This window comes from Eptatretus burgeri, chromosome 6 (genome assembly GCF_056783735.1).
Source record: "Eptatretus burgeri isolate ZD-2024b chromosome 6, Ebu_testis_v1, whole genome shotgun sequence".
NCBI classification, from domain to species: Eukaryota; Metazoa; Chordata; class Myxini; order Myxiniformes; family Myxinidae; genus Eptatretus; species Eptatretus burgeri.
Genome location: NC_140966.1, coordinates 51609564 through 51622455, shown reverse-complemented (window position 1 = coordinate 51622455; position 12892 = coordinate 51609564). Strand labels below are relative to the sequence as shown.

Below are 12892 nucleotides of genomic sequence, written 5' to 3'. Positions count from 1 at the left end.
TCATGTGGAATGCGGACCGTGGATACAAAGGTGAGCCTGCACATGGTGTCGTTGGCCGCGATGTCATTATCTTTGATCAGGTGAAGGATTATGGCGGTGTAATGGGCGGCATTAAAACAAGCGGTGTAAGACTCCAGTGAAATATAATTAGTTGTGGGTTTTTTTTCCACGGTTAATTTCACAATGATGATAAGTGCATTAATAAAGGAAAATTAACTCCTATGATGCGTACAAAAAAAAAATGATATATCTGAGTAAATACAATTCAGCTTTCAGAGGAGTTCGGGTGCGTGGCGTTTATAGAGTCTCGCGGCTCTGATAATGCCAGTAAACACAAAAAAAAATAGAAGAAGAAGAAGAAGAAGCTTTGAGGGTCTGTCAGGCTCGGGTCGGTTTTGCGTCGGTGTACCATACTGTGAAAGGCGAACCACGTGACGTGGTTCTCTTGTACATTATTTGTTTTTGAGTTGATTAATATAATAGTGTTGTTTGGATGAAGCAACATGAACAAGTACGTCCGCTCTGGCCTCGTGTTCGGAGGTTTTTTTGGAGCAGTCGTTGCGTTTCTTTACCCCATATTCATCTACCCGAGGATGCATGTGCAGGAGTACCGTGAGTTTCATTTGTTTTTGTGTTTTATGTATACTGTAGTACAAAGTGGAGAATAATTTCAGCCTCCGCTGGATTAAATCTTTAAATGGATACACATTGATGGTGGCAATGGTCGGGGAGAGGTGTGTTGGTTGGTTGTGGAGAGTAGGTATTCGCGGTGGGGTTGGTGAGTGTAAGAAATGTTATTTAATTCCACATATTTGGACAACTAAATGATAAAGTTTATAAAAATTCATTAACTAGAGTTATAATGATAATGAGAACAAAAATGTAAATGTTTAATGTCATTTTTTTTTGTTTTTGTTTGTTGTTGTTGTTTAGAATCTCGACTCGTCGTGTGATGCGAGAATGTAAAATCCATGACAAAGTTGTAGTTTCCTCAAATCTATCCATTCGTGCAAAAAGGAAGATTTGATCAATTTTACAACTAACTGGTACAGTATATTATGAACTATGAGGGACCTGTGGAAATTCGGCGTCATGTAAAATATAACTTCAACAATATTTAATACAAATAATAGTTCCTTGATTAAATTGATCCCTCCCATCCCCAAGTCCTCAAATCCCCCCCTCCCATCCCCAAGTCCTCAAATCCCCCCTCCCATCCCCAAGTCCTCAAATCCCCCCTCAATTCCCCAAGTCCTCAAATCCCCCCTCCCATCCCCAAGTCCTCAAATCCCCCTCCCATCCCCAAGTCCTCAAATCCCCCCTCCCATCCCCAAGTCCTCAAATCCCCCTCCCATCCCCAAGTCCTCAAATCCCCACCTCCCATCCCCAAGTCCTCAAATCCCCACCTCCCATCCCCAAGTCCTCAAATCCCCCCTCCCATCCCCAAGTCCTCAAATCCCCCCTCCCATCCCCAAGTTCTCAAATCCCCCCTCCCATCCCCAAGTCCTCAAATCCCCCTCCCATCCCCAAGTCCTCAAATCCCCCTCCCATCCCCAAGTCCTCAAATCCCCCTCCCATCCCCAAGTCCTCAAATCCCCCTCCCATCCCCAAGTCCTCAAATCCCCCTCCCATCCCCAAGTCCTCAAATCCCCCCTCCCATCCCCAAGTTCTCAAATCCCCCTCCCATCCCCAAGTCCTCAAATCCCCCTCCCATCCCCAAGTCCTCAAATCCCCCTCCCATCCCCAAGTTCTCAAATTCCCCCTCCTATCCCCAAGTCCTCAAATCTCCCTTCTAACCCACCCCAGTCCCAAGTCCTCAAATCCCCCTTCTAACCCCCCCCCACCCCCCCCCCACCCCCACGACCTCAAATCTCCCTTCTAACCCACCCCAGCCCCAAGTCCTCAAATCTCCCTTCTAACCCACCCCAGCCCCAAGTCCTCAAATCTCCCTTCTAACTCACCCCAGCCCCAAGTCCTCACATCCCCCTTCTAATCCACCCCCACCCCAGCCCCAAGTCCTCAAATCTCCCTTCCAACCAACCCCAGCCCCAAGTCCTCAAATCCCCCTTCTAACCCACCCCCACCCCAGCCCCAAGTCCTCAAATCTTCCTTCCAACCAACCCCAGCCCCAAGTCCTCAAATCCCCCTTCTAACCCACCCCAGCCCCAAGTCATCAAATCCCCCTTCTAACCCACCCCAGCCCCAAGTCCTCAACTCCCCCTTCTAACCCACCCCAGCCCCAAGTCCTCAACTCCCCCTTCTAACCCACCCCAGCCCCAAGTCCTCAACTCTGCGATTATGTGACACGGACAGACAGACAAACAGACAAGTGTATTTCTATATATATATATATATATATATATATATATATATATATATATATATATATATATATATATATATATATATATATATATATATATATATATACATATATATATTGCGGACGGCCACGTAACTCGAATCGCGGCACGTCGCCCACCGGACGGACAATCCAGTCGTGACCCTCTCGGACTAACGCCGGGAACCAGTCACGGGTGGACCTTTCGGTCTCACCGCGATCGAGCCAATCAGCCCCCGCGTGGGATAGGGTTGCTCGCCAAATTCGACCTACCTAAGTACCCACGCGGAGGGTAGACCGGGCGATCGCACCTCGCCGCAGGTCGACTTCGGACACGGGCCACTTAAGCGACCCGTTCCGTACTATCAGAATAACCGAGCGGTGTTATCGTCGACCTCGACGGTTCGATTAATTATCGGGCGTATTCAGCCCACTACCAACCCTTTACGTGAAGCAAGATGAGGATTCAATGGGAGAAATGACGAAGCGAAGCGGGAAACAGTTCAACACAAAAGCACATTTATTCGCGGCACACGGGAAGCACACATATACAATTCCACCAAAAGCACACAGAAAAAACACAATTCCATTTACACAAAAAGCAAATGTAAAAGCGAAAACACAATGCAGAGCTAATACCGACTACCGAGCACACGGCAACACTTATACAATTCTACTTCACAGACGGCGCCGACAACACATACCCAAAACCAAGGAAAAGAAATACCCCCAAGGATGAGGCGGGCCTGAGGCCGAGACCGGGTCGCGCCTACCCGTCTGGTGATGAGACGCGGAGCGGCGATGGCGCCCCAACCCCGCGGGCCTCGCGGGCAGTGTCTGGTAGGGGGTGGGAAAGGGGCCCCCTTGGTCGCACTATCTCAGCGCGGGGGGAAACAGGAGGGGGTTGCTGATGCTCGGGGTATAGAGGATCTTTATTATCCCTGGTGTGCGTCGCCACCTCGGCCAGGTCGCGCTGTCGGCCTCCCTCGGGTGCAGCTCCCTGCACGACGCGAGCACCCCCTCGTCTGGTGTCGCCGCCTTTCCACAGCTCGTCCCCTCCGTTCCGACTCCAACGCACACGACGAGCAGCTCCACCGCCCGCGAAGTCTTGACCCTCAGCTTCCGACTCTCCTACTCTCCGCCTCTGGACTCTCCGACTCTCCACTTCTCTGGACTCTCCTCTTCTCGACTCTGGACTCTCTGGACTGACGAAAACGGTCCTTTTATCCCCCCGTAGCTTCGCCTTTGACCCCCTCCCTTTGACCTTTCACCTCGCTCCCCATTGGCCCGAGAAAAAGTGGGCGTGAAGGCTTTTTGATCCACAAATTTGCATATATCGATCGTCCTGGAGGCGGGGCCAAATCGCCCCTCGCTCACCGATTGGACGGCAAAAAGTGGGCGTGTGTCGTTTTTGATCCGTTTTTGAAGCACAAAATCCGTGATTTTGTACACGCTGTTCGACGCGCGCCCTGCACGAGTCCAACACCGGTACCCACAGCGGGGCAAGAACGGTGGCGATGCTACGGTTGCGAGGTGTGACGTGAAGGTCGTGGCGGTTGTGGTGAAGCGGTGGTTGTGGTTGTTGGTTGATGTTGTGGTTGTGGTGGTAATCATGGCGGTTGGTCCAAAATAAAGATAGTAAAAGAAAAACGGCTATCCTGAAGAGTCGCAGCTCGCATAAATGACATGTATTCCCACTAGACAACGGGTTTGGACCTAACTACACATGTACTTACCGAGATACCTCACCTAAGGGACCTGAATGGTGGTTTGCGAATTTGGTAACCACAACACTACCCCCTCCCCTTTTTACAGACTCGTCCCGAGTCGTCAAATTTTCGTGTGCCATCATGTGTAGTTTTCCCCTAGTACATTTTACCTACGGATCCCTGAGTGCGACATTCATGGTATTCGTGTCCCCAAAATAAATAACCTGAGGGCTGCGTAACTATCTAAACAAACTCACTCACACGGACGACTTAAATAAAATTGCCGGCGCTAAGACATACATGCCGGGGGCGCACTCATATGTACAGTACATCTTAACCTTAACTTACAAATTTTACACTAAACCATGGCCCAGGATCACTGAACTCTGCAAAAGAAAAGCAGTTAGCAGGGAGCCAGGCTGCCCGCATGCAGTCTCTGGCTCAAAACAATGCAGGTGACAGGGAACGTGGCTGGCTGCTCACACGCAGTCCAAGGCCTTCCCTTTTGAACTGAACGCAGTGAACCACAACGGTGCATGGGCTGCACAAACGTAGTCTCCGTGCCAGCTCAAGTTCCACACGCAATGAGCACAACCAATGAATGGATGGACGCAAAACACGGTGCACGGGCTGCCACTGCAGGCCCGTGTTGTAGCTGCCAACAGGGCAGTTCTTGCAGCTTGCAAACTGTTGCTTTCTGATCCTGGCGCACATGGAAACGAACAGGGGGGGGCAAAGCAAAAATTGAACGGGGCTGGTGAACGTGGGCAGTGGGCATGGCATGGCAAAGGTGAGCAGGCAAACACAGCCCGCAGAAGAAGGCCGCTGCAGGCAAACATAGCGGGCAGATGAACTGGCCGGCACAGGCCTTGAAGTACAGCAGCTGCAGACGACGTGGCCGGCACAGGCCTTGAAGCAAAACACGGCCAGCCGATGGCACAGGCCTTGCAGCAAAACAACAGCTGCCGATGAAGTTGGCCGGCCTCCGCCTTGAAGACAAACACGGCCAGCCGATGAAGTTGGCCAGCCTTTGCCGTTCAGTGGAGGTTGGTGGAGGGAGTGCGGTGGTGCTGGCCACTTGGAAGGCGGGCTCGGACCTACCTACCTGTCTCCCTCCCAACCTATCGCCTTTGCCTGTCACTGTACATACCCACTCCCTTAATTTGTCAAACCCCAATTTAGCCCCAACTTATTTTTTTGTTGTTTTTATTTTTATTTCCCCACTGTAAATCGTCCCCTAACCCCCTTTATCGTCCTTGTTCGGCTAACCTATCCTGTCACCTAGCCTACTCCCAACCCCTACGTTCCCTTCCCGGAGGGGAACAAGGGAGAGCTTACGTCCTGTGTCGAGGCCCAACTCAAGCCTCAGAATGGCCTCCCCAGAGTTCAGCGATCCAACCCAAAGTGGGTCCAGCGGCCCACAACGACAGCGAGGGGATGGATGGTGCGGAGGGGTACATCTCCTAATCTACCCTATCCATTTAACTGCTAAACTACCCCGGGGCTTTCAACAAGCGCCTCTCGCTTAAACTATTGGTTTTAACAACCCAGATTCCCGTCGCCTGTGTTGGTGTCCTTACAATTTCGGGCCTCGCCCCCAATTTTCTCTCCGTGCCCTCACACGGTCTCCTGGCTGGGACACGTGGCTCCCTTTGGCAGGCACGACCCTCTGCCGAATCTCCCGCTATGGCACCCCCGGGCACTACACTGCCTCCGAGCCTACCAGCTCCCTAACACCGGGGAGTGCCCCCCATGGCACCTCCCCTGAAACGCACACGTGGCAGGCCGGCCTCCCGGGCCCCTTTCCGAGGGTCACCCGTGCCCACAACACTGCCCACGTGGCTAATGGCGCCCCGGGCCCCCGCACCAAGCAGGCGCACCCGTGCCCACTACGCGATCCCGGCCCCCCATGGGCCCATGGCCTACCGCAGCCGACTAGCCTGGTGCCCGGGGTACCCACTCAGCGATACTCACCTTTCGCAGCCACGCTCCCAAGCCCGTCAACAGGGCTCCTGCACCCCTCCAAATGGGTCTCGAGCCTACTTTCCCACCAACAACAAAACGACCTCCATTTTTCAATTTGACTAACCCAGCTAACTCACTCTACACTGACCCCGGGGTCCCTTGGGCGGGAGTCACTCCTCCCCCCAATCACTCATCGCACCATGCATTCCCCATTCACTCCACACACACAGACCCGCTGGCCTCACTCACTCACCAAGCACATGCCTCACAACTCACCAACTCTTCAACACACACACCACTGAACTCTGCCATCCTTTTAACTACCTCCCCTAACTAACTCGTGCTCCCACATCATCCCTTACACTAGTAGCACGTTCCATTTAACCTACGTCGCTAAACTACGTCAACTCTACACATTCACTGTCTGTCACTGTCTCCAAATAAATCCCATTTTATTTCCCAACCTAAATCTCGCTACAATCCCTCTATCTAATCCATTCCACGGACTCCATGAGGACTTACCCCTGCCCCATGGAGTCGGTCTAGCTAAGCTAACCCTTCCCCCTAACTAGTTTCCATCCTGTGCCCAGGTCAAGGGGGTCTTCCACCCCTTGCCCAGGAATCCTGTGCACCCGAAAGTGAGGCTTGTTTTTTTTTTTTTTTTTTTTTTTTCATGCGCAGCACCTGCGCGGCAACTCAGAGCTCGCGCACTTTGCACCTGGCCGTGACGTCATGCAGCTGCACGTGTACCTCGTCCTTCCTTGGACGGTACCATCCGGCCGGGATACCCCTCCTGCCGGATTCCAACCACACGTGCAGCCATGACGTCACCGTGCGCATAAAAAAAAACACAAGCCCCACGTCTCGAGGGGTTCCCCACGCGAACACATGTGCTTTGCCCGTTGGAGCTTAACACACACGATCGCGTGGAGAACCCGTCCGGTCCAAATCCATTTACCTGCCTAAACTTTGTCCGTCCGCGGGATCGGCAAATGCACCGCGTGCGTTTCCGGACCGGGACTTCACTCTTGCAAGCGAGCACGTGGCGGTCTCGTGCGTTGCACAGCACGAACCGCGTGCTCACTGCTGGGTGAACCCGGCACGGTCCACGAAATAGCTACAGCCGCTACTCGGCTTTCTCTCCTCTGTCGCCGTCTCCGTCTCCATTCCACACACGCATACCTGCGTGTTACGACGCACACAGTCCACTCCATCACATTCACACCGGGAGACGCGGCTGCGTGCTCCCGCATGCCAACCGACATCTCCCTCACATACCGCTCTCTCACACACACGGTCTCCCTTGCACACGGCCGTTCACTCACGCGTGCGGGGGCACTCACCCGCGGTGCCTCACTCGCACTCCGTGCCTCATCCACACACGCGGGGGCACTCAACCGCGGTGCCTCATTCGCACTCCGTGCCTCATCCACACACGCGGGGGCACTCAACCGCGGTGCCTCATCCACACTCCGTGCCTCATCCACACACGGCGTGCTGGGAAGCACGCACTCCGGCACCATCGCCACCACACCACTCACACACGGGGTCGCTTCCACACATGGGGACGCACTCACACCTTGCACCACACACACAGGGACAACCACACTGGAGATTCGTGTCCCCACAAGGGTCTCCGGGGCCTCTATACCCCCCAAGCTCTCCGTGCACCCGTCCACAGCACCCGTCCCCTCAACCTCGCAAAGCACGACCGAACTCACCTGGTCGTGACTCACCTCAAGGGGGCATACTCCCTCCCCTCGTTCCTGGAGGAGGCCATCCAGGTGCTCGCACTGGGTCTCTACCCAGTCCGCCAGCTCACCCCCTTTATCCTCCACTACCTCCGTGTGTGTGTGTGCGTCACTTACCCCGTCCTCACCGTGCAGTCTCTCCTCTATCGTTCCCTTCCCGGCTACCGTCACTGCCAACTCTTCACCCTTTACCTCCCTTGTCTCCACTATTATTTCCGTTGTCACGGCCTTCATGCCCGCCTGCAGGCATCGGCCCATGTTCTGCGTCTCACCCCGTAGCTTTTTCATTTCTTCCTTCATGTTTGTTTCCATTCCATTCATTTGTTGTGTATTCGCATCCAATTTTTGTGTATTCGCATCCATCTTTTCGTTCATGCCTTTCATTTCGTTTTTCATATTCGCATCCATTTTTTCGATCATTTGTTTGTTCATGCCTTTCATTTCGTTTGTATTTGCATCCATTTTTTCGATCATTTTCGCATTCATCTTGGTGTTCATTGCCGCCAGCATGGCACATAGCTGGGCCATGTTGGATGCACTCAGCTGAGCCGTTTCGGCAAGGGTTGGGGAAGGGTTTTGGTGGAGAGGGGGGGGGGAGGTGTCATACACCGCGGCCGCTGCCGCACCCATTTCGGGCTCTGGGTTCAGTTGGGCGAGTCCGTGTTCCTGCACAATCAACATTTCCTGCTCAGGGATTCCATCCTGGGCCATGGACTCTACATTACTACACATATACATTTCTAATACCCCCGGCTCCCGCTCGCCTTGAGACGCCATCTTGCTTCTCGTGAAGGGTTAATTTAACTCGCTCGTAATTTGGAGGGAATCGGGGGTCGCTTCTCTCACCCCTGGACCGATTCCCGTGAATTTCGCCGGAGACAGGAGAGCCCGTTGTCCCGTTCTCCAATACCAGTGCCGCGAGGAGGGCGATGAATTTGTATCGCACGACCTGACACCAGTGTTGCGGATTCGCGCCCGCCGGCGTGCTGACGGCCACGTAACTCGAATCGCGGCACGTCGCCCACCGGACGGACAATCCAGTCGTGACCCTCTCAGACTAACGCCGGGAACCAGTCACGGGTGGACCTTTCGGTCTCACCGCGATCGAGCCAATCAGCCCCCGCGTGGGATAGGGTTGCTCGCCAAATTCGACCTACCTAAGTACCCACGCGGAGGGTAGACCGGGCGATCGCACCTCGCCGCAGGTCGACTTCGGACACGGGCCACTTAAGCGACCCGTTCCGTACTATCAGAATAACCGAGCGGTGTTATCGTCGACCTCGACGGTTCGATTTAATTATCGGGCGTATTCAGCCCACTACCAACCCTTTACGTGAAGCAAGATGAGGATTCAATGGGAGAAATGACGAAGCGAAGCGGGAAACAGTTCAACACAAAAGCACATTTATTCGCGGCACACGGGAAGCACACATATACAATTCCACCAAAAGCACACAGAAAAAACACAATTCCATTTACACAAAAAGCAAATGTAAAAGCGAAAACACAATGCAGAGCTAATACCGACTACCGAGCACACGGCAACACTTATACAATTCTACTTCACAGACGGCGCCGACAACACATACCCAAAACCAAGGAAAAGAAATACCCCCAAGGATGAGGCGGGCCTGAGGCCGAGACCGGGTCGCGCCTACCCGTCTGGTGATGAGACGCGGAGCGGCGATGGCGCCCCAACCCCGCGGGCCTCGCGGGCAGTGTCTGGTAGGGGTGGGAAAGGGGCCCCCTTGGTCGCACTATCTCAGCGCGGGGGGAAACAGGAGGGGGTTGCTGATGCTCGGGGTATAGAGGATCTTTATTATCCCTGGTGTGCGTCTCCACCTCGGCCAGGTCGCGCTGTCGGCCTCCCTCGGGTGCAGCTCCCTGCACGACGCGAGCACCCCCTCGTCTGGTGTCGCCGCCTTTCCACAGCTCGTCCCCTCCGTTCCGACTCCAACGCACACGACGAGCAGCTCCACCGCCCGCGAAGTCTTGACCCTCAGCTTCCGACTCTCCTACTCTCCGCCTCTGGACTCTCCGACTCTCCACTTCTCTGGACTCTCCTCTTCTCGACTCTGGACTCTCTGGACTGACGAACACGGTCCTTTTATCCCCCCCCGTAGCTTCGCCTTTGACCCCCTCCCTTTGACCTTTCACCTCGCTCCCCATTGGCCCGAGAAAAAGTGGGCGTGAAGGCTTTTTGATCCACAAATTTGCATATATCGATCGTCCTGGAGGCGGGGCCAAATCGCCCCTCGCTCACCGATTGGACGGCAAAAAGTGGGCGTGTGTCGTTTTTGATCCGTTTTTGAAGCACAAAATCCGTGATTTTGTACACGCTGTTCGACGCGCGCCCTGCACGAGTCCAACACCGGTACCCACAGCGGGGCAAGAACGGTGGCGATGCTACGGTTGCGAGGTGTGACGTGAAGGTCGTGGCGGTTGTGGTGAAGCGGTGGTTGTGGTTGTTGGTTGATGTTATGGTTGTGGTGGTAATCATGGCGGTTGGTCCAAAATAAAGATAGTAAAAGAAAAACGGCTATCCTGAAGAGTCGCAGCTCGCATAAATGACATGTATTCCCACTAGACAACGGGTTTGGACCTAACTACACATGTACTTACCGAGATACCTCACCTAAGGGACCTGAATGGTGGTTTGCGAATTTGGTAACCACAACAATATATATATATATATATATATATATATATATATATATATATATATATATATATCTATTGTGGTGAGCCTTATAGACTTTGTAATTTTAAATTAAATGGTACTGGTGGACAGTAAATAAGTAATGGCTGACCTGAAGTTCCTTTTCATTTGTCTGAGGCTGAAGCTGGGGCGCTTCTTTTTCACCACAGATAAGTTAGTGGCCTTGCATTTTTCCCCCTGCCTCATTGCTGGTCTTGCTCCACCTGCTCTCACCAAATCATCTCCTTCGAGTCATAGATGTTGCAGTTTGCGATAAATGTCAGACCCCAAGATCCGCTCTTTGTGGACCCCGCATATTTATGGTTTATAAAATGCGACCTGCTTCTACATTTACGGCCCCATGCTTCGCATATTCACGGTTTTTCGCGGGCACAAAACCCCCCAGAAAACTCCACCAGCCATGCAAATAACAGTTCTAAAACATGTCTTCCACCAGCCATGCATAGAGCAGTTGTACGTACACAAAAAACATGCATGACCTGCTCCTTGTTCTCCACGTTTTCAGTTTTTCGTGGACGCATATAAAACTAGCTGCGCGGAATGTCCCACCATTCATAACATAAAGATGCTCCATCTATCTACCAGCTGCTGCGTAAGATGTCACCCCCCCATGAGTCACTATTAAATAGCTTCGCCGCATCTATTACCAGCTGCTGAAGTATATATTATGTACTAGCAAATACAACCCATCACTTTGCTGACTGGGACAATAAATGGGGGGTGGAGGAGAGAGACAGACAGACAGACAGAGCAGGGTGAGATGGGGGAGGAAAGACAGAAAAGATGAAGAGGGGGGGAGGTGATGAGAGCGACACCTCGCCAAACATTGCTATTCACTGTGGGAGGGAGGGTGCACGTACGTACACACACACACACACACACACACACACACACACACACACACACACACACACACACACACACACACACACACACACACACACACGATGGTAATACAGTTTATAGATGTACACACGCATAAAATACATAAAAACGACAAACACAAAGATTTACCTTGAAACAGAAATTCAAGTGGGAAATCAGCAAAATTCAATTTAAAAATGTATCAAGGCACAGAACACAAAATGTTGATCTATGCTCTATGCCTTCACAACCAGATCATGGCAAACACCTGGTCGGATAGACCTTGTTTTTATCGATGTTGAGGTGAGGGGTGGATTATATTAAAAGGAGATCACACAAAAAGGTAAAACAAAACGATGTCCTGTAAAAATAAAATTGCACATTTTCAGCGGATGAGACATTTACCGAGGCACTGACCACACAGCCCAACACAGGCGGAAACGTACGTCTGTCTAATCGATGTTCCAATGAGAGCACGGGTACTTTTTACAGAAACAAACAACCAAGCAGCTTGGAGAGCGCTCGCCAGGTGGCTTAAGCACTCAAGCAAGCACTCCAATGAAACGGTTGACAAACGGCTCGTTTGGCACGTGATTAGCCACACATTAAACATACACCTCCCGGAGATACCTGAAATGCGATAGCATGTGCGGAAATGAAAGCCACGAACGCTGACGTCTCAGGGTGTTTATAAGCATTGCAATGCACCCAGCGAAATGTGTGGCTTTGATGAACAGGCATTCGATAATATGAGTTAGGAAAGTGAAAACAACAACTTTATCATTCAGGAATTGTTGCGGCCTGTTCCACGTCAAAGCATGGTTGAGCAGGCCACAAAACATGGCAGCATCAGACCCCAGCGAGGATACCCAGGAAACTCCTTCAAGGTCCCCTGACATGCAAAACTTTCTGGTTATTTATATATTAACTTGACCTTCCTAGTGAAGAAATCACCCTTTGTTTTTTTGTTTAATCAAAAATGGGATAATTAGAGCAATATTTTGATCATTTATTGTGCTTTTCACAACTTTCTATGCCCCACCCCTAAAAAAAAGTTGACTTCACCGAATCGCAGCGTTGTCGTCACATACAGAAACTCGCACAGAGTCGATTGACTCAAGATCTCTGGAGTCTAGACTCTAGACGAGGCCGATAAATCGGACGTGCTGTAACTTTTATTTATTATTCTCTTTTTTCATTGTTTCTACTGGTGCTCCATGACGACAGTAAGAATAAAATAAATAAAAATGCAACAGAGCATCAAATTTATCGGACTACTCTAGACAATTGTGTCGCAAAGTGTGTTCTGCACACAAGTTTTCATCGTATCCGGACAGCGAGATTGCTTCGTTTTATGCACGGAGAGATACGGCCGATGACGTCCGCTGGCCTTGTTTGTGATTAATTCGCCACGGAGCAACATGTCTGCTGCGCTGGTCACGTCACCTCACGAAAATATTTCTGATATCGAGCAGTATGCAAGTCAAATTTACATTATTGAATTACGAATAGATTGTCTAACCAGTTGTTATTTCCCAATCTT

General features: G+C 51.7%; 1 protein-coding gene across 1 annotated transcript in view; it reads left to right on the top strand.

Moving 5' to 3' along the window:
* Positions 1-308: 308 nt before the first annotated feature.
* The window catches only part of SMIM20 (small integral membrane protein 20), a 33821-nt gene continuing 21237 nt past the window's right edge, over positions 309-12892 (top strand). The window contains exon 1 of the mRNA XM_085885024.1: positions 309-612. Coding sequence (XP_085741150.1) covers positions 504-612 — 109 coding nt within the window. The 5' untranslated portion in view covers positions 309-503. The remainder of the gene's footprint in view (positions 613-12892) is intronic.